Source organism: Ips typographus, linkage group LG2 (assembly GCF_016097725.1).
Source record: "Ips typographus isolate SLU linkage group LG2, UJ_Ityp_2.0, whole genome shotgun sequence".
In the NCBI taxonomy this organism is placed as follows: Eukaryota; Metazoa; Arthropoda; class Insecta; order Coleoptera; family Curculionidae; genus Ips; species Ips typographus.
Window position 1 is genome coordinate 16,583,981 of NC_138423.1, and position 22,453 is coordinate 16,606,433.

The 22,453-nt window shown below is 32.3% G+C and overlaps 2 protein-coding genes across 5 annotated transcripts; both read left to right on the top strand.

Annotated features, from left to right (window-relative positions):
- The first annotated feature begins 493 nt into the window (after window positions 1-493).
- On the top strand, window positions 494-4,077 carry LOC145725264 (uncharacterized). Its single transcript, XM_081973954.1, has 5 exons — window positions 494-504; window positions 2,761-2,942; window positions 3,431-3,530; window positions 3,586-3,808; window positions 3,860-4,077. The coding sequence occupies exons 2-5, from the start codon at window positions 2,771-2,773 to the stop codon at window positions 3,968-3,970; spliced, it is 606 nt and encodes a 201-aa protein (XP_081830080.1). The 5' UTR covers window positions 494-504; window positions 2,761-2,770; the 3' UTR covers window positions 3,971-4,077.
- A 3,861-nt stretch (window positions 4,078-7,938) lies between these two features.
- On the top strand, window positions 7,939-22,399 carry LOC145725258 (troponin T, skeletal muscle-like). 4 transcript variants are annotated; one of them, XM_081973942.1, is made up of 13 exons: window positions 7,939-8,052; window positions 15,933-15,979; window positions 16,039-16,077; window positions 16,792-16,818; window positions 18,099-18,230; window positions 18,286-18,407; window positions 18,465-18,586; window positions 19,584-19,805; window positions 20,151-20,243; window positions 20,298-20,378; window positions 21,543-21,621; window positions 21,912-22,179; window positions 22,235-22,399. In XM_081973942.1, exons 2-12 carry the CDS (start codon window positions 15,954-15,956, stop codon window positions 22,160-22,162), a joined length of 1,194 nt encoding a protein of 397 aa, XP_081830068.1. In that variant the 5' UTR covers window positions 7,939-8,052; window positions 15,933-15,953; the 3' UTR covers window positions 22,163-22,179; window positions 22,235-22,399. The 4 variants fall into 4 exon arrangements, with proteins under 4 accessions (XP_081830068.1, XP_081830069.1, XP_081830070.1 ...); XM_081973944.1 differs by having other exon boundaries at window positions 7,940-8,052; window positions 21,960-22,179; XM_081973943.1 differs by lacking the exon at window positions 16,792-16,818.
- Window positions 22,400-22,453: the final 54 nt, after the last annotated feature.

The window sequence follows — 22,453 nt, forward strand, 5'->3', positions numbered from 1 at the left end:
TTAAAAAAAAAATAGTAATTAAAATCTGCTGTACATGTAAATGCATGCAATAATAAAAGATTAAATAACTCGAAAACTGTCGACTTTTAAGACTTACAACAAGTATACCTTTTTTACGTAGAAAACATCTTAGAATCATATTTTGAAGTCATATGGCCGTTTCAGTTCCGTAAAAAAAAGTTTGAGCCTCTTGAAGGGACGGAGATGGTTACCGCTAGCGCCCCCTATCAGCTACTACAAAACAAATGAAAGCATCGTATTTTACGCCTGCCAAAACCCCTTTATACCAACTTTCAGTAATTTATATCAAAAGACCGCGAAGATATGACAAAAAAGCTAAAATAAAATTTCAACTTTCACACCCTGTATCTTTCTTAATATTAACTTTCGGTATAGGACAATTCAGCTAAATCGTATTATTTTGATGTCAGGAATATGCTGTAGCTCTATGTCCCATTACTTATGGTCCACCCTGTATAAGTAACTATTCCAAACGAGCGGGTGGTAAGTTAAATTTACTCACAAGTAATCCTGTAGTGTGTTTGTTTACCCCTAAAGTTTCATATCAAAATAAAATAATTTTGCGACCCAAGGCTTTGGATTATTTTTACGGCCCTTCTCTTAAAGATTTCATACATAATATAACTCCTTTAATAATTACAAAGGTTCAAACTTTTTGACATTAATAATGCTGTAACTTTGTAAAATACCATCTAATAATGAGATTCAATCACAATCGTTAATAATAAATGCCCGATCATGGTCGAGTAAGAGATTTTGGGTTATCAGTGGGGACTAATCGAAGTAATTGAGACTGGTAACTAGTGAATTAACTTTTTCTCATTTGTCAATTGCTTTTAGAAAAGCAGTTCCACTCAGTTAATCATGAAACTCTAATAATTTTTTGTGTCAAAATCCATAAACCAAAAGTAAGTACCCAAATATTCTTTTATTGTTCGTAGTTTGATAACTTGTCTTTTGCCATCCGATTAATTTTTTCACAGATTCTTTAATTTAGTTTCATCTGAAATAATTTAAATTGTTGGTTTTTACTCACTTTGTTTGCTTATACTATGTACTAAAGTGGTATCAGGATCAAGTAAACATTCAAATTCATAATAAAAATTTACAATCTATTCAAATTTGTCAATCAAATAATTCATTACAATTTTAACTTTTAAGGTACAAAAAACATACAGTTATCATTTAGAGCAGCAGGGATATTTCAGTCACATTTTTAGCTCTACTTTTGGTTTCAAAACGTACTTTTTCCGATGGAATTAATATGTCATCGGCTAAAAATAAAACTACTTTTTGCTTCATTCAATCACTTCAAATTACGAACAAAGGGAAATTCGCTTTGCCTCTGATTGTATTTCACCAGACATAGAACTAAATGAAATGAATGAGAAACCAAGTAACTCAATCGATTTTCTTTGTAAAGTAACCCAATATTTATCCGGAAAATTGCGGAAACAGCCAAGAATATTACCATTTAATATCCGGAAAATTAACAATTTGACGGAAATATTGTTTTGATATTTGATACGACACGGCTCGTTATCTTTTCAATGATGTAAAATTTAGGGAAAAAACACCTCAAAAGGTATAAAAGTTTCGTAGGGAAGAGCAAGGCACTTAGTTCACTGTTGCTTCTTTGAAATCCAGGTGCTTTATTAGATATTAACAATTTCTTGTAAGTAATACGTGAGTATATTTTTGTTATGACAACATGTGTTATATAAGTACATACAATTTTTGCAAGAAAGATTGAGTTTTATCAGTGTAGAAATAACAAAAAAGGTTCCAAGTAAGCAGTTTTTGTAATAAATTAGCAGAAATCAGTTAATTTAATAATCAACAGCAACATGTGTTTACAACGAGGTTTACAATGTCTCATCAACAGAAAATAGTAATTACTAGAGTCCGAATTTCAAAAAATTTTGCTTTTTGTAAATAATAAAAGCAACCATCCTTTGACATCTAATGTGAACGATTTATGCAAAAACACGTCATTTGACAAATTTTGTTCATGCTTTTTTTGTTTTTTTCTTCTTTTTGTGCTTATTTTAGTTTTTTGTGTTTATTTACTGCTATTTTTATATGGTTTAACTAGTTTTTAACCAAGCAATTTTTTTAAGTTTTTAAAAATAAACTAAACTAATATGTAACTGCTTTGACAAAAAACGCAGGAGTTTTGACGCAATCCTATTGGTTCTGTAACGTCGCACAGTGGGCCATTGGGCCTTCTAAGTGGTAATAATGACTTTCACTATATTGAGATATTGAAGGCTTCTGAACCACAAAAACATGTTGCAAAATGTATTGATTTTGGATTTTTGGTACAACTACTTAAAAAAACAATTATTTTTTAATTCTTGAATTTTACATTCCTGTGCAGAACCATCATCAACTTAATCTTTTTTAAAATACGGTCCTGATGATTTAATGTTAGTTTCTTAAAGCCCTTTTTATTCCGATTTCAATGATGTTTGACACTTAACTTTTTTTATTTTTGGTATTGGAGAAAAACAGATTTTTTTGTCCAGACTGGGTAGGTCGATTTTTGGTTTTTTGGTTCAGTTAATTTTGCAGTTTTAAAATAACAATCTGAAATCGAATTTGTTCTTCTGATCTTTTCTTCGCTAAACACAAACAAACACGCTACAAAATGAAAATTTGTCTCCAGAAACTAGTTTAGAAATAATAGAAATTTGAGTATGACAATATTGTTTTATAATGTAAACTTTACTTTCACAGGTTCATCAGAATGACAACATTTGGCACCACGCACTTGTATCTTTTATTACTGTGTCTGACAGTTGCTTGCTGTGGACCAAAACGGAAAATTACTTCTTTCAAGAATCCGGAAAATTTTTGTGGGCCTACACTTACTCATTATCTGCATAGCTTTTGCGAGCATTTTTATGAACCGACTGATCGTAAGTTGAAAATTTTTATTAAAAATTTGAGCCAAATTGAGCCACACTTCTCATACAAAAAAGGAAAACTCTGCTGTTTGTTTCTTAGTCGCGTACCAATTGGTATAAAACTTAATTTTTGTGAGCTACTATTTTAGTTTGAAGTGTTCTTAAATAATTTGTAAAAATGCTCTAAATGTAGATTTTAGGAAATCAAGTATTCCTCTCAAGAATCAACTTTTTCCAAATTTTTCCAAGTAGAATTTTTCGGTCTCGGACCTTTTATGAAATTAAGGCATCAACAAAGGTTTGGAAAAGTTGGATTTGTATCACGTCGTCCCAGCTTATATTTGTTTCGACTGTTTGGTTAGATTAGATTAGTTTTTTTGTCTTTGATTCTATAACAGTAATTTGCCACTAATAATATATTTCCAAACTAAATACTAAGTGTCCTTTAACGATATTTCAATAGGTTATTGAAATAGCTGATTTAAGAAAAATTATTGTAGTTGAACCTACAACCAGTCAAAGAGATATTGCTGAAGAATGCTGTCAAACTCCTTGCAGTATGCTGTATCTAATTCTCGCTTATTGCAAGACGCCCAATCTGTAAGAATTATTATACTTAATACCAATTTGTATTACAAAAGTGGGAAAATTTTAGCAACGCCATAAAAACCATTTACGGAGAAAATGAGTATAATCATTTCCACAAACTGAGGCAAAATATTTCCGACAACACTTTGGAAATGGTGTACAAAGACCAGCCAGTGCCAGATTCTGTGACGCCGATCTCTGAAACAGAAAAGATGGATGGATCTGTTAGACAAAAGAAGCATATTCGGAAACACCGACAAAAGAGGTGTCAATGTAAACAAAGTTTAAAGGTAAGTTTTAAGTTATTTCTGACAGTGATATTGAAAAAAGTACTTTTTTAGGTACTGAAAAAAAAGAAAATACTACTGGAACGAACTGTCCCACAATATGCAATAGGCGAAATCGAATTACACGATAACGAACCTATTATACTAACAAACATTATTGACTAGTGTGGTGTGAACTACAAAAGAGTACCAAAGGAGAGTTTTTGTTCTTTTACTCAAAACTGTATTATTACAAACGTTTTATTAAAGTAATTGCCTTTAAACTTACTAAATTACCTGAATCTAATAATATCTAATGCACTTATATTTAACGTTCAAGTACCTCGATTTTCTAAAACTTCAAAACCGAAAAACATGTAATTACTATAATACCGTGGGTTAACCGAATGCGCTCAATGTTATTTTATTTTTAGAGAAAACATTAACTGCGGCGTTTTCAATAATATTATACAGTTAATAACCCGACCAGAACCCACTGCCAGATTTTCGCTGAACTATTTACTAAATAGATCAAGTAAATTGTGTGTCAAATGATGAACTGTAACACCGCCTAAAATATTTTTCTCAATCTTCTAACCTATTTAAAAATATAATGTTGGTTTGGCAGGTCGAGTTTATACGGTTACAATTTAACGGTGTAGAGACGTGTTTATGTTGAAAGACTAAATGGTATACTAGATAAAATAGAAGATAATATCAAGACATTATTTTATTTGAATTAATTATTGTTTGTGGATGATTGTGACAGAAACCTTCTTGGCACGTTCAACAAAGGTTTGATGTTTGGCAAAACTGCTATAGAATCTGCAATTTCTATTGTATACATGATCATTTAACAAAAAGTGTAACCTAAAATTACCGGTAAAATAAATATTTTACTTTACCAGGATAATTTGACTGGTAAATTACAAATATTGTGTTTTTGGCAGATTTTCTCCCTGACTGTACTAAATCTTGTAGTATTTTCTCAGGTTATTGGATTGGAAATTTAATGAGGATTGGGTTTTCTCCAAATGGGTTTTACAGTCGATTTTGTCTTTGACTGTTCTTTCAAACTGAGTGTATGTCAGTTCAAATTTTGACACCGCTTTTCTTCCTAACCGTACCAAATTTTTTTAGTGTTTCTCAGGTTATTTAATGAGGATTCAAAAAATGTGCTTAAAACAGACATTTTCTCACTTCAAGGGGGTTTTACAGTCAATGTTGTCCCTAACTGTCCTTTCAAACTGGGTTTCTGGCAGTTTAAACTTTGACACCGCTTTTCTCCCTGACTGTACCAAATTTTGTAGTGTTTTTTATGGTTATTGGGTAGGAGGAAATTTAATCAGGATTCCAAAAATGAGCTTAAAACTGTCATTTTCTCACTCCAAGTGGGTTTTACAGGAGATTTTGTCTTTGACTGTCCTTTCAAACTGAGTTTATGTCAGTTCAAACTTTGACACCGCTTTTCTCCCTAACAGTACCAAATTTTTTAGTGCTTTTCAGGTTATTTAATGGTAAATTTAATGAGGATTCCAAAAATGTGCTTAAAACAGACATTTTCTCACTTCAAGGGGGTTTTACAGTCAATGTTGTCCCTAACTGTCCTTTCAAACTGTGTTTCTGACAGTTTAAACTTTGACACCGCTTTTCTCCCTGACTGTACCAAATTTTGTAATGTTTTTATGGTTCTTGGATAGGAAATTTAACGAGGATTCTCAAAATGGGCTTCAAATAGTCATTTTCTTACTTCTAGTGGGTTTTACAGGCGATTATGTCTTTGACTGTCCTTTGAAACTGAGTTTATGTCAGTTCAAACTTTGACACCGCTTTTATCCCTAACCGTACCAAATTTTTTAGTGTTTCTTAAGTTATTTAATGGAAAATTTAATGAGGATTCCAAAAATGTGCTTAAAACAGTCATTTTCTTGCTTTGTCCCTAACTGTCCTTTCAAACTGTGTTTCTGACAGTTTAAACTTTGAGACCGCTTTTCTCCCTGACTGTACCAAATTTTGTAATGTTTTTTTATGGTTCTTGGATAGGAAATTTAACGAGGATTCTCAAAATGTGCTTCAAATAGTCATTTTCTTACTTCTAGTGGGTTTTACAGGCGATTATGTCTTTGACTGTCCTTTGAAACTGAGTTTATGGCAGTTCAAACTTTGACACCGCTTTTCTCCCTAACCGTACCAAATTTTTTAGTGTTTCTTAAGTTATTTAATGGAAAATTTAATGAGGATTCCAAAAATGTGCTTAAAACTGTCATTTTCTCACTTTGTCCCTAACTGTCCTTTCAAACTGTGTTTCTGACAGTTATACTGTATAACTTATAAACAACTTGTGCTTTTGGCAGTTTAAACGTTGTACTGTTTTTTCATGTTATTCATCAGTCATTTTTTCACTTCAAGTGGGCTTGACAAGCAATTTTGTCTGTGACTGTCAAACTGTGAGCAAAAGTTGGAAAAATCGGGGTTCAGAAAAGTTTTCTTGCAGGATTCGATACAGAACGTGTTTCTCAGATTTATGACAATTATTTTGACAGTGGTCATGTGACTACCTAGCTAAATTATCTGCCAAAAATCACGTGATTGCTGTCAAAAATGTCACAATTTGCAAGAATTACAGGTTTAACACAGTTTTAGAAACAAGACGTGTTTTTGAGATTTATTACAATTTTAGTTTGACAATGGTCAGTTTGTAAAAGGAAATTACAAATTATTTAAATACTAATATCTTCAGATTAGCGTAATTTTTCTCATCTCAAAAACATATTATTTGTTATAATTTAAACATTAGGTAATAAAGAAAAGATAAAACCTGAAAATGCTATTTTTTTAGAAAAAGGCAAGTTCATTAAAAGGTTTTATGATTGGAACTTATTTGGTACAAGAATCCCTATGTCATTTATTTTATTATTAATAAATTAACTCATTTATTAGAATTAATTTATTCAGTCTTTATATTTCAGGTATTTGACAATATTAACCGAAAATGACTTTAATAAAATTAATGATATCCATGACAGGAAAATGATATCTTTTTAGACTCATAAGTTTAGAATTCAAATCAAACAGAAAACTAATTCAAACGATACCTTCCACAACTAAAAAATCCAGCCAATCAATAATTAGTAAAAAACAACATCTCATGGATAAGAGAAGGAAAATTATGATAAGCACCCCTGAATATAATGAACTGAATGAGGTTATAAGGAAGAAGACTAGAAATTAAGTGAGACAGCATAACACAAAATTGATAAAAACACTTATAGAAAATAACAAAAATATGAAACTTTTCAAGACTATTAACACAAGGGGGCAAGAATACAACAATTTGACATTTCTACAAGACATCATATTAAGGAAGGATTCAGAAATCACTAGAAATGCATGACAGGAGATTTCTTAACTGTTTTGAAAACTACACTAGAAATGCAAGTAAAAGTGAATGATCTGGAAATCAAACAAGGTAGACCATTAGTATTGTCAAAACATAGAGCTAGAGCAGTATTCTAACTTTAAAATATCACAATCTAACTGAGGGGTTCAATACCAAAAGCTGATATTAAGAAAATTACGTGTTCAATTAGAATGGTGTTAGTTAGAACAGGGTGCAAGCTCAGATTTTAATTCATTATTATATTTTCACGGTCTTTTGATGTAAATTAAAGAAAATTGATTCAGGCGAGTTTTACAAGATGGAAAATACGTCTAATTTATTGTCTGATATAAGAAGGTTACCTGCTGGGTTATCTATTTAAAAAGCTTCATCTTATTCTACACACCTGAAATGTTCATAATTTAACATTGCATACATTTCTGCATAGTCATTGTAGCCTTCTGATGTTCATAATTACTTTCAGTGTAGTGGTGATAGTTTTAATTAACTAAAACTTTAAGACAAACCTCTGAAAGGGATTCATTGTATAGTTCGTCCTATCAACGTTTAGAGGAAGTAATCTCTCCTCCCACATCCCAAAGGTAAATCAAACGACAAAACAGAAGATATTCAACACAGGTCAAATTCTTGGCCAAAAATGTACAGCATATCGTTTCTCGCATAAGTAACGTAACTCTCTACCGCATAAAATCGAGCAATTTCCAAAATAACTCGAGGCCGTGGGAGTCCCAGCTTTCAGTCCATTGCGCGCGCCTTTCCTGCTAAGGTCCATTTTCCTCCGGGATTTTCAGGAATTTTACTAACAGTCACTGCGGGCTCCCCGAGTTAAGTGGTGCTCCTGGATACGCCACTTTTGTCTTTGTTCTTTGTAAGTTTTGTGTGCCTTTTTTGTTTTACCTGCTATCCAATCGATTCCTGTCAAAATTTTTGTGTGCATAGTGCGTTTTTTTGTTGCGCTTTTTATAGTGATTTCTTAATTTTAATACTTTGAAACTATCAATTATGTAGATAGCTTTAATTGTTAAAAGTGCATAAAACTGCCTTTTGTGAGAGCTGGAGCTATTATCACTCCATTTACGGATACTCCATGCCTATGCATAATTGAGCTGCTTGTAATATTTACGTGGGTGATAAGAATTGACATTCTTGGCTTATAACTCACAAGTGACGCCATTTAGCGCCTGGTTTTGTAATTTCTATATTTTGAGATGAAAAATCTGTGCAACCTCAATTAGAGCTGCTATTTTTAACACCTACGTTCGGGTATTTATAAAATAGTTCGGTTTCAGTTTTCCATGTTTATTCTTGAAATATGCTAATGCTTTAGCTTGCTATATTGCATCATATTTTAGTTCACATACTTAGCAGTACAAATAACTCCATTGAGGAGTCGAATATTCAGCTACATCTCTAATATTCTAGTTTCCTATTACAGCTGTTTTCAATATTTTGCCTTACCTGTTAACCTTTGATATAACCTCAAGAGGGTTTTTTCCAAACCTCCAAATTTTTGTGCAAAAAAACCCTCACTTATCTTTGTTTTAGACCTTAAAGCAAATTCCACAAAAACCTTTTCGAACAAAGTTACCCAAGCTGGTAAAAGCGTATATCGCACATTCATTAAGCTTGTATGACAGTTTCAACAAAAATTCGCTCAACAAGCTCTAAAATCCTCCCGTATTTTCTATAGTCCTGCTTAAGGGTATTTTCATAGAGCTGCCTGAAATCGCTCTATACAGTTTAGAGTATTTTGCTGAAATGTCCCTTGGATAGCTCTATTACTAGCAAATTGTTATGCTCTCCTAATGATATAAAGACTCTGTGCTCTGTCCCGGTAATTTTATAACCAAAGCTGAGTCAGCTTCACTGTTTGCTCTAAGAATCTGTATTACACCATATGCTATTTTTTACTTATCTAAACATGTTACATAATCGAAAATAAAATCAGTTTGCAGTTATGTGAAATTGATTTAATCTAAATAGATTTAAAATTTTTCAACGTGAAAGTGTCATTGATTAGAAAAGTGCAGGTATAGTTTAACACAAGATCAGCAACGTCATTTAATATTTAATAATATAATGTGTAATGTAATAATATTGATCAAGGCTAAATTAGAATTTCTCTTATGTAACACATTGAGTTTTTTTATAAATAGTGTTGAAAGTTTGTTGGTCAGTGAAAATATTAGAACTGCAGCTAAATGACAATTAAAGCAAAACTCATTCACATTATTTGATTTCCAACACTTATCCAATGCAATTTAGCCTTAGAAATTGGAAAACATACAATTAGATACCTACTACATAGAGAAAAAATTTGTTAAAACAGAACTTCTTTTCCCAACTTATGTCGTCCTTGTACTACGTGTTTTCGCAAATGTGCCTAACGTTTCGGGATAGCCCAACTTCCCTTACCCTTCCTTTTTCCATCCCTATTGAAGATTGAGTGTTACTACCCTATATTTTCTGCATCCCTACTACCCGATGCTGACTAATGCGTTGTAGATATTCTTACTCGATATTGCTAAGATATCCAGAATGATCAAACTCGATGAATTTATTCCTATAGAGTTGCTAATTGTCGTAGCTATCAAACAACCACTTAGAGCTGGCACATTTTAGGCAGGCATGAGCTGGAACGCTACTCCAATCACCTCTAAATTCTGTAGCTGACTTGCAACCAGCTAACGTAGCTGGTGCAGAGTAGACAAACAGCGCTGCTCAGCTATTTTTATCAGGTTTGCAGGAACGCTCGAGGGTTAAATTGAGGATAGTGTCCTGGAAGGACATGAACCTCACTCAATTTTGAGGATAAGGTGGAGACATGGGAGAATTTGTGACAGAATTGCAGAAGTTTTAGAGTGTGAAAGAATTTATGTTTGCGTCGAAGGGACAATAGCAGTCAGGACTTTTACAGAGCTAAAACTAAGTTTTCATAGAAAAAGTTTGCAAAACTTTATATTCTAAGTTGAATTTTTATACAGTGTGACCCATTTAGAATGGAAACACCCCTATAAAATTTTAGGTTATTAACCGATTTCAATGATTTTTTTTTGAAATAATTAGGAATGAAATGTCTATTTGAAAGCACTATAGATCCAGTGGCGTAGTAATTTTTTTCAATAAAAAAATCGCTAATAAAAATTCTCCATTTTCTATCAAGAAAAAGTATCGTAATATGACCTGAAAACTGAAATAAATATTTAAAATTTTCTCCCGTAATAGACATTTCATTCCTAATTATTTCAAAAAAAAAATCATTGAAATCGGTTAATAACCTAAAATTTTATAGGGGTGTTTCCATTCTAAATGGGTCACACTGTAGAAAAAGTTTTACATTAAAATACCTTACAAGTATTTGCTGCCTCTGTTTTAAAAAAATATTTTTCTCATATAAACAGAGTTATTAAAAATTGTTTAATTTAGACTATTAAGCAATATGGAACTTAAAAATTGCATTTACATTATACGTAAAAAGTTTCAATTCTCTATGGAATACAAGAGTTTTCCTGCAAACTCCACATTAAATTTCTACTTTCCTGCTGATGCAGGACCAAATATTTGTGCCCCTCTTGAATAAGGGATGCTTCAGAGGCACAATTTTCCCTAGGGATGGAGTTTGCAGCCCTTTAAAATACGCTTGGAGGAATTTAACCCTAATTATTATTACCCGCTATTTAAACCAACAAAATCAAATATTGACTAATACGTTTAATGACCTGATTAACTTTAGTGATTGTTATCTGAGAATTAATGCTGTTTCTATAAACTAACAAAGAGGCAACCAAATATGACAACCAAATAGAGTTAGTTAACTCTTGACCTCAATCATCCTACACTGAATTATTAACTATTCTCTCTCTGATTATAGTTGAATAATGTTATGTTTAGACATTGGTTATCACAAAATTAATTATCTGGGATCAATCAAATTTACCTGTTAACAATTATGACAACTATTAGGTCTTATAACTGTTACTATAATAGTTACACATTGATTTGGGTGATTTAGTTTGAAGTAGCAGTAAAAAAGAAAAACATACTAATATTAAGATAAATATGTCGGAGAACTGAATCTTTTTTAAATACAATTTGTCATTTTGTAAAAAACACAAAAAAATTTTTTTGGAATACCAACCAATTTCTACTATTTTTTTGATAACATTAAATTGCGGTTGTCAAACATGCATTAAGCAAAGAAAAAAGTGATTGTTTAACTGATGCACTATTTTCTTAAAACTGTTTGTAAAATATGTAACTTTTTTATAAAAAAACTTGTAGTAATTCTGATTTTCATATTAATTTCGTCAGGCTAGAATATGTAGCAATTCATAACATTTTTAAAAGCTATAGTCTAATAAATCCTTTTACAGTTAAGTTGCCTAAGGTGATCAGATTTCTGTAAAAATCCATAGCAGTAAGAAAATCATTTAATTTATAGAAAGCAAATATGTTTACGTATTCGTGCAATCCTACACATTTATAATGTTCAGTAAGATTTTGTAAATTGTCTTAAAATCCAGTACTTCTACCATTAAAACAAGCTTATACAAACCCTGTAATATGACTCGACTAGCTTTTGCATACCTAACCGAAATTCACCCTCGTAAATCCCAAATAAAATTCTCGACAACCCTTAACCCCAAACAGGATCGGAAAACGAATTGTGTTTACCCTCTCAACATACAAAATCGATAGAGACCGTATAGGAAAACGAGCAATGCACTACCCTCGTTTCATAGTTTCCTGCTACACTTTTAACCCTTTGGGAATTCCCTTTGAACGCGTTGAGATTTCGTTTAGGGCCGAAAACGGTTCGGATGTAAGTGAGTCTAGATTTCCTTTAGAATAGTCGGATTTGAAGGCAAAAACTTTACTGCATTTGTTTTTGTATTATGCTTGTTTAAGGGATTACTATGCATTTTTTTAGGGTTAGTTGAAATGTAAAAAAAGTTAAATCAAAGCAAAAACCATTCTTACAAAACCCGGACGTTTCTCTAAAAAATGTAAAAGTAACCTACATGGTTGATCGTATTTTTTCATACATTTTTCAGTTATGAAAGTGTGTGTTTTTGTTGAAATTTCAATTTTAACTTAACGTGGAATAAAAAAGTTTATGTCCTTGCAAAGCTACTCCTTTAAACCTTTCTCCCTAGCTTAGCAACCAATTACATCACTTAATAAATCATGATTTATTGATTATGTTTTAGCTCAATGACTGTATTATCCTGAACTGGCTCCGATTTGCATTAGTTGAGTCAGTGAATAATTCTCGAAATTAATTTGTCCGGTCCGAATGGAATTTGGCAATTGTCTGTTTGAAGCGCCACTTCAAACATGTTGACAACCAGCTAGGACTAATTTAGGTGTTTCTATTTAGATCAAAATGATTTGTAAAGGGTGGTCCAAATTGATTGTAGGGTAATTCAAGAGTGAAAAGTATATAAAAATAAATTCCAAAGTGTGATATAAATTGTAGTCGAAAAGTGCCTCCTAGTGGAGTTAGAGCACCTTAAAGGTGCGCCACTAAAACCATTTTTTTTATTTTTTATTCCTAAACAAAAAAAGTTACTTAAATGAAATTTGGCATGCAATTTGGCATGTTGTGTGCAAAGTTTGACAAGTTTTTTCTAAAAAAAAGTTTGTCTAAACATTTCTTTTCATTTTTGCATAGTTTTTCAGATACCGTCATTTTTATACGCTAATTCATAATGAAAAAAATTAGTACCTGTACAGATTATTTTAAAAAAATTGGAAAAAAACGCCAAATAATTACTTCAACATGATGAACAAGTATTACAAATTTTGCATGAGTTTTATTTTAGTTTATTAATTAAGAAAAAAAAAATTATTTTGCTATATACTTAGGGTCTGCTAGTTCCGAAAGGGGGCACTTTTCAACCATAGTTTATGTGACACTACTTTCTACCGTTTAAGTATCCTACAATCAATTCGGACCACCCTGTATGTTTATTCCAAATGAGTTTAAGGTGAAAATCAATAAATTACTTTCAACTTTCGCTTCAGACTAGTTTACAAGATCAATTTTTTGGTGTGAGTCCAACAAAAAAGCTTTCCTTTTACTGTAAAATAAATGTTTAATATCAGTTCGGCCCAGTTGTACAGTCGCAGTTCAAAGACCGGTTCAGTTGAACTGAAACTGGTAGTTAAACTTTTCCATAAGAAATGCATTGCTGTCAAAGTGACATTTCTGACATAAACCAGGTTCAAAGTTTGAACCACTATTGTACAACTGGACCTTAGACGTACACAGTCTTGAAGTGGATGCGCTATAGAAAAAATATCTGAGCAAAATGATTGGATTCCAGCAATCTTTACATAATTAGATACTTTTTAGTTTAAAAGCAAAATTTGGGAACAGAAGTATACTAAAATAAATAGCCTATATCCAATGGTGATTATCCAAATGAGTGATTAGCAAACTGCTATATTTAGAATGGTTTATATTGATAGATCATACTCGTCTAGATCTAGAAATAATTTTGTAACGTAATTTAGATCGTTGAACAAATCTAGTAACAAGTAGATTCCGACTTTAGTCCGACTACCTAAAACTGGTCTTAGTTACTAACCTAAGTATTTTATAGTGGTTTTCAGCTACAACTGTCTTTTATGAAAAAAACCACTGGAATATCTCAGCTTGACTGTACAAATACTTTCGAGAACCTTCATTTGCCTGCATTTCCAAGGTATCAAATTACAAGTTTCCCAGTCGGTTAAACGTACATTTCAGCAAAACATTGACCGTTACTCAACCGTCATGATAATGTTTCCATCTATTCTACTTTCCTATAATATCTGCTGGACGCTAAATAACCAGTGAGCAGTAGTTTATGTTAAAGTATTATTTTTAGAATACAAAACAGCTTGCGTTCGGCGCGTCTGAAAATAACTGAAATGTCGAAAAGCCGCAGATGTTGCCAAATACAGTCCGAGTTGTGGAGGTTTAGATTTCATCCTAGATATATGCTTTAAACGTAAATATTATAGCTACTTGATTTCATTGCTTTATTTTAATTCAGTTTTTTTGTTAATCTGCAGATACACTCTAATACAGCTCGGTAAATTCAATCTAGTCTCGAGTCTGAAAACCATAACAGAGCTCAACAATTTAAGCAAAACCACTAAAGCGAGAAATGTTGGCTAAAATTAAACCACCACTATTCCAATTAAGTTTTTGAAAATCTCTGTACGAAACTTGAGAACGAGAATATTATCTATTATATAAGTACACCAAAAGTACAAAATCCTGTTATAATAACTAAATTACTAGTTTAAAATTCATATTCGATTAACAGTTATTCCAAGAGAATTCTAATTCCACATCTAGAATCACTCCATTTTTAGTAATACCGGTTTAATTTCAACTCTGGATTGATGCCAGTAACGCATTGGGAATGTCTAATTCTACGCAACTAATGTGTTTTGTAACTTGGTCAGTGATATGCCCACGTTTTTTTTAAATAAACTGTTAAGAAATATGTGTTATATCATATTCTACCTTTACTCCATTAACACATATAAATATCACATTTTCCGAATTAAAACAATGCAAAATTGTTTCTTTTTGCTGATGATGGTGGACGATTCAATAGGCGAAAATGTTTAAAAAAACAACTGAATACTGAAATAACCATGAAACAGACTTTGAAGTTATTTTTAGGGAAAGCAAATAATAACGTTTTCTCTAAAAGGTCTCTCATAGAGAATATCTCTACGACCTGTTTTTAACCTGAAAGTGTGTCGATTTACTTACAAACCACATATAGATTTAAATTATTATTTAGGCAAAATCTCTGAAACAAACTTTGGAAAAAACATCTTTTTTATAAACAAGTTGAACAATCATGAACAATCATTGGCATTTGTAATGTTAAAACTTTAATAATTATTAGGATCCAAATTCTATCAGGTTCCCACTAATTAACCGTTCTTCCTCTGCTCATATGCTGCTACTTTGCTTAGCAAATTTCAGTATGTATTCGCTAAATTAATAGATCAAGAAGATTATTAGCTGTCTCTTTCAATTTTCCTGCTTATAGGAAAATCCATAAGTATGACCCTTACCCATTAATCGTTAGCAGAGCATTAATGTGACATTTTTAGTAGAAGATAGGTTGAGTAAGGTTCAGGTGATATTAGGAACTATGAGCCTTATAGTTTCCTTGAACTTACATGATATTGGAGCTTCTTGGTTCACTACAAGGTTTACAGCAACCCAATAAGCGTGTAGCACCAACTTTGTTCTTCAAACCTAAGCTTCCACAGCACTAATTTGCTGTAGAACCAGTTAGTGTACAGTATAATTGCAAGTCTCTAAAAAGTTAAGCTTAAGGGTTGCCTTTTTTTTGTTAATACATATAATAAACAAGCAGAAACAGTTATATGAAAAATAGTTTTACTTTACTTATCTGTCTATCCCTTTTGAGTTTCTAATAATATTTTCTGATTAGGTTTTCCGTTATTTCCACCAGCTGAGCATTCGGCATTCCTAATATCCTAAGCTTTCTCATATGTCATAAAACTTTATACAGTTATAACATTGCCACGTGTCTGGGTAATAAGGACACCCCATTTGGTTTTGATTGAACAAATTTAATGCCAAAATCTAAGAATTGAAACTATAAACTAGTTATTTCCAGTTCTATTTGGTTTACAATGCTAAAATTAACAGCAAACCAGAAGAGAATAAAAATCCAGTTGTCTAATAATTTATATTAATTTTAGATCTTTTAACCCCCTTCAACCATGTCCGACGACGAAGAAGTTTACTCGTAAGTATATCTTACCATCAACTTCACGATAAAAACTAATGTTTTCGTTTTTTTTACAGTGAAGAAGAGGAGGAGGAGGAGGAGGAAGTCGTTGAGACGTAAGTTAAAGCTTCAAATATTGCAACAACAAGAAAGAATACCAAATTTAGTAATTCTATTGTATCAACAATTGGCACGTTAATAGTATCAAAGAGCTTCACTGCAATAACATTGCAAGGAAGCACTTCATAAATCAAATTGTTCTCAGTACCAACCAATTGGCAAACGCAAAATAATGAAAACTCAGCCTGCTAACTACATAACATGTATATTTCTTTTTACAGAAAAACGTAAGTTTTAAAGGTCCCTGTACAGAAACTTTACCTCCAACACCCCCTGTATCTATAGAATCCATAGTAGGCAGACCGTATGTGTTTCCAGAAAGTAGCATAGTGTGTAATCAACCCACCAGTGTTCTGTGATAACCATTATACGTATACAGGAAAACACTTACAAAACCTTACTGTTCACAAAATATTATTCACGATCCACACTGTTTATGTTATTTACCAACTTGTTCTAAACCACACAGAGTGCCAGTTTTCTCGATAATAATTTGTATGACTTACCCATTACATGTTCATCACTTACCGATATTGCAGATGCTTTTTATGGGATGTTTTCATTGTAATTTATTAGTGTAACAGAAATGTTCCATAAAAGGCAACAGTGAAATATCGACTTTTTTTTGTAAATAGCACATTTTTATTTTGTTGTTTTTCTTTTCTCTCCCTTTTCGTGCACCTGTTGCCCTTGTGACGTGTACCCCATAGGACCACCACTACCACTACCAAAGTCGAGTAAGTCCCCTTAGGCACGCTTCGAATTTTAGATTTTGTCCCTAATCAATTTAATGTGCCTTTTTTGACGAGTTTTTGCAGTTTTGGTTTTTGACTTAGATTTTTTGCTAACAATCTTGACACCAACTTTTACACTGCCGCATCTCTATCCACCATTGCTCATTCTAATTCGGTTAATGTCAAGCGTATTTTTGCTGCGCAAATAAAATAAAACGAGCAAAAGGTGGACGAGAGAAAACAACACTTTTTTATCCAGAGGAAAGCTTTTAAATATCTGGCATTGTAACATTTGTTCTTTCTCGAACAGTTTTTACACGTCTGGAATTATTACGATGTGGGTTATATTACGCCACAATTACGCTTTGAATTTTCAGCTTGGCTTCATGTTTGTGAGTTTAACTATTGCAAAGAATTTTAACCTGTAAATACCTTTATAATAGTCAGCTATGTTCAAGACATGCTGGTAGATATACTCTTGCATTATTAGATTCAAAATTACAGAGAGTACTTTTTGTGGTAAAAATATTACAAATGGGTCACAATTTTGGAATTTCTGAAGGCAGAAGTTGTATCCTAATAACTATAATTCAAATAAAAGTAACAACCTTCTTATTTTTGGTTCAATAGGTAAAGTCTTTACAACAGTGAAACGATAACAATGTTATGAATAAAACATTTGGGAATACTTTTAAAGGAGTTAGGAGTTTTCTGTTTCCTCAGGGCAAAGTTTTTCCCATACCTACGCAATTTGCATTACTAACAACACTAGTTTTACACCAGTATACGACTCTCTTAAATAAGTCGAGTTTGCGAAACAAATTTGTTTTAAAACTGAGTCATGACAAATAAAATTGTACTTTAAAGACATAAAAGAATTAAATAACTTTAAAATATCTACTTGCCAGCAGGATTGGAGGCTATATTTAACATGACTAGAGAAACGGGTAAACAAAAGCATTACACAGTATCCCGGCTGAATGTTAATTATTATTTACAGTTACAGTTTATGCAATGGAATATATCCAGAGTTCAACTTATCCTTAAAAATAACCTTAAAACTGGAGATTATCCAATCGATGATTATCTATTGTTTGTGGGCAACTGTTCAATAAATTTATCTAATACTCTACTGAACTGATAGAATACTAAATGCAGTTTAGAAATGTGTGATGCTGAAGGACAAATTGTTTCCTGTCCTAATGTTTTTTAACAGATTTGAGCTTCTTTGCTATTTCCAACAAAACGACATTCTTAAATTAAAATCTCATATATTTCAATAGAGAACAACCATCGGGCGATCCAGAATTCATTAAAAAGCAGGACCAGAAAAGATCCGATTTAGATGAACAACTGCGTGATTACATCAATGAATGGCGCAAACAACGTGCCAAGGAAGAGGAAGAACTCAAGAGGTATAAATGGTGGTTTTATAAAACTGAACAATATTTTAACACAGAATTTGTACAGGCTGAAAGAAAAACAGGCCAAGAGGAAGGTCACCCGTGCCGAAGAAGAGAAGAAATTGGCTGAACGCAAGAAGCAAGAAGAAGAGCGTCGTCAACGTGAAATTGAAGAGAAGAAACAGAAAGGTTGAAGATTTCTTTGTAAGGTCGAGCAGCAAAAGTTAATATTGTACGATATTTCAGATATTGAAGAAAAGAGGCTGCGTTTGGAAGAAGCAGAGAAGAAACGTCAACTTATGTTGCAAGCCATGAATGCTGCCAACAAAAAGGGACCTAACTTCACTGTCACCAAGAGGGATGGAGATGTAAGTAGTAATTGCAAAAAATCTTCAACATGTTCATTAGTGTGTATAATGTCCCATTAGTTGATTCTGACACTTTGTTACTACCATTATCAAATAAATCCACTTTGGTAATTATGTCTGAAAATGTGAGATAAGCAGTCGAATTGAATAGTTTCAACATTTTTAATTTCATTGGAGTTTTACTGGCTAAAAGTATTTTAAATTAATAGTCTACATATTCAATCAAAATGAGTCACTTATTAAAATATGCAAATCCGAGTACTTGTTTAATAGAAATTTAGTTATCCAGAAATTGTTCTTGTCAAAATTAATTTATAGTGCGCGCTCATTATACTCTGTCTATGAATAATTTAATTTAGATATAAATAGAATCGTTTAACCTAAATATTCAAAAACTTCTTGAAGCCACATTATAACGCATTATCGCATTAAATTTTGTTCTGCATCCTATTTTTAGCGACTATAATAATTATATATCGCTCAATAAAATTTTCAAAAGATAGACAACTCATCAGAGTAAAAGCGAGCAATAACAGTGCTGTCCCATTAACATCTTGACATGCCTGTCCGATATTCTGATCCTAAAACAAGATAAGCGGAGACTGTTTATTGAAAATGATGTTTTTGCGTTAAATTTACTTTAGGATCAATATGCACTTTGCGCTTCATTTGAACGATTTTAATTAATTTGGCAGGAAAGTGAAAAACATGTTTCTAACGTTTTTTTATAAGGCTTTGGGTAAAGTCAAATTGCTTTCAAGAGATGATTTCTCACAAAATCCAGTTAGAGAAAAATAACGATATTATACCTGCTCAACTTTTATAAAGGCTTCAAATTATATAAAAGAATGGAAAAGTCTGTCAAAGAAAACGAATTTTTCAATTAAAACTGTATAAGTAACAATAGGGAAGTAGTCAATTAAAACTTTAATCAACCTTCAAATTTCAAGTTTAAGTGAATAATGAACATGACATTAATTTAATAAAATTTTTTCAGACTGCCACTCTTAGCCCAGCTCAAGTTGAAAGGAACAAGACCAAGGAACAATTGGAAGAAGAAAAGAAAATCTCTCTTTCTATCCGTATCAAACCATTGGCCATCGATGGATTGGGTGTAGATAAACTGAGAGAGAAGGCTAACGAATTGTGGGCCCAAATTGTTAAACTGGAAACTGAGAAATACGACTTGGAAGAAAGGCAAAAGCGTCAAGACTACGATGTAAGTATCTAGCAAGTTTACTTTGTAGAGAAGCTGAATAATTTATTTCCAGCAGCGTTTAAAATGTTTTCATTTCATTTCGATTTAGCACACACGTTTCGATTGTTCATTTTATCCGGAAAATCCTACACATATGGATTTTCATGGATAAATATTTGAATTGTACGGTACTAAACTTGTTTATTGCTTTTGACCGGATTGCACTTTCAAAGTTGAGTAGCTCAATCGAAACCTATAAATAGCAACTGTGCTAAAACCAATAGTCAATTTGTTTTTTCATCTATATCTGGCAGCAAAGCTACATATTGAAACATAATATTCTTATAAATACTTTTTGTATTTCAGCTTAAAGAATTGAAAGAAAGGCAGAAACAACAATTGAGGCACAAAGCCTTGAAGAAGGGTTTGGACCCTGAAGCCCTCACTGGCAAATACCCAGTAAGTTACGGGTTGTTTTGCAAAGTTTATGTTATTTATTTATTGAATTTCCAGCCCAAAATCCAAGTAGCCTCCAAATATGAACGTCGTGTTGACACAAGGTCATACGTTGACAAGAAAAAGCTCTTCGAAGGTGTAAGTATCGTTTTCTCAACATTTAAGCCTGAATTAAACCATTTCAGTCAAAAAAAAAGTCGAGAAAGTGTTTTACAATACTTTTTCTCATACAAGTTCTTTCAAAGTCTTACTTCAAGTATATGCCTGGTTTATACCTCCAAATTACACTCCTTTTAATTTACTGTAGCTTTTTAGCAATACTGTTAACCTTGTGAAGAAAAATATGATCGTGCATAAATAAATAACAGTTAAAGAAGCTGCTTTAAAACGTGAAAAAGCCAGTACAGAATTCAGAGAAGTACCAGAGAGATTCATCAAGGCAGAGCTCACAGACAAAAAACAGTTTAATAAGAATGCTGGTAAAGGTAGCAAGAGAATAATGCTAAAAAGTCCACTAGACTGGTCGAGAAAGTTGCAAATACAATTAAAAACTTATAAAAAGTTGTATCAGAATTGCAAAAGTCAATCATCATGGAAAATGACTTTTAACTGGTAGAAACAAAAGTTAATCTAAGCTTTACCAAACAAGAAGACCTGAAATGACATCTTCAAAGATATGATGGTAAAAAAGCATACAAAACATCTAAAGTAAAAAAACTCTCCAAAAAGTTCTGGATGAAACAACGGCGCCAAAATAAAAAAGGAAGATGACAAGCTGTTAAACAAAGAATTTCTGAGCAAGATAAAAGAGGAAATAAAGTCAAAGTTTCTTGATGAGATGATGAACACATTCGGTTCGAAATCCTAAAAACATACTAAAGAAAACATTTTTGCTTATTTGAATCTGCAATTCCTTTTTATGCGTTTTATGATAGAAACATCAATTCCAACTAGTTTGTTGTTTATTGTCAAAACCACCTTTGGTTAATACATTATTATTTTATTCAATTTTAATATTATTTTAGGAGTATAAACCAGGTATAGAGAAAAACTTACATATTACGCTACCAACTTACTTAATGTTTTACAAACAGGGATTAGCTGCTTCGCAGTTAGAGCAAAGAAACAATGCTTGGTTAAAAAGGGAGGAAAGATTTTGTACTGATAAAAGTGAGTTGTATATCATCAATTTAAGCATCAATCGCTGTTTTAAACCCACCCAATTGTAGTCTTTTCTTCCTTAGTTTAACCCAGCTAATATCGTTTTTGCTTTCGTATTTGATTCCATGTTGTCGTTTGCAGGGTTATGTCGAAATTGTTAAGGACCTGAGTGAAAAGACCTGGAAAGAAAAGTTCGGCCAATTCGATTCCAGGCAAAAGAGTAAGGAACATCTTTCATTAATATTGTGTGATGCTGTTGATACGCTTGTGACAACTTTTTATTACAAAAACTGTGTCGGGACCACTGGCAGTTTGAAATTGTATCTAGTAAATTGGCATAAATTATTGCAACCCAACGCTTACCTGAAACTTAAAGCGAACGGTATATAGGTCAAAATGCATGATTAAATTAACATTTTACAGTGAAAGCCCAACTTATAATTTAATTAACTATACGTTAACTAAAGGGCACATTTGCCATTACATAAGCCTATATACCATTCGTTGCAGCGTTACAGTTACGCATTCTACATTACGCCCTTTCTTGTACCCCTACAGCCAGACTGCCCAAATGGTTCGGTGAACGTCCAGGCAAGAAAGCTGGAGATCCCGAATCCCCCGAAGGCGAGGAAGAAAAACAAGCTGTAGAAGAGGAAGACCTCAAAGAGCCTGTGTATGAACCCGAGCCCGAAGAGGAGGAAGAAGAAGAGGAAATTGAAGAAGAAGAAGAGGAGGAAGATGAGGAAGAGGAAGAAGAATAAACGCATCAATCTTCCAGGTTTGTCTTCACCTTAATTGATGTGCCAATTTGACTAATGTATTATTTTTTGCAGGAATTCACCAAGTTATATAATATACATAATAATAACATCAACGTAGATAGGAGCAAAATCCGTCTCACTTAATTTTAATGGTTAGGTTTATGTATTATGTTTCCAGCAATGGCTTCTTATGTTGATAAATATCTGTTATAAAATAAAATCTTATTTGTAACCGTATTTAGAAGTTTGTCTTTTTGTGTTTGCCTTGATCAGTAGTGTGGAGTTTAAAAA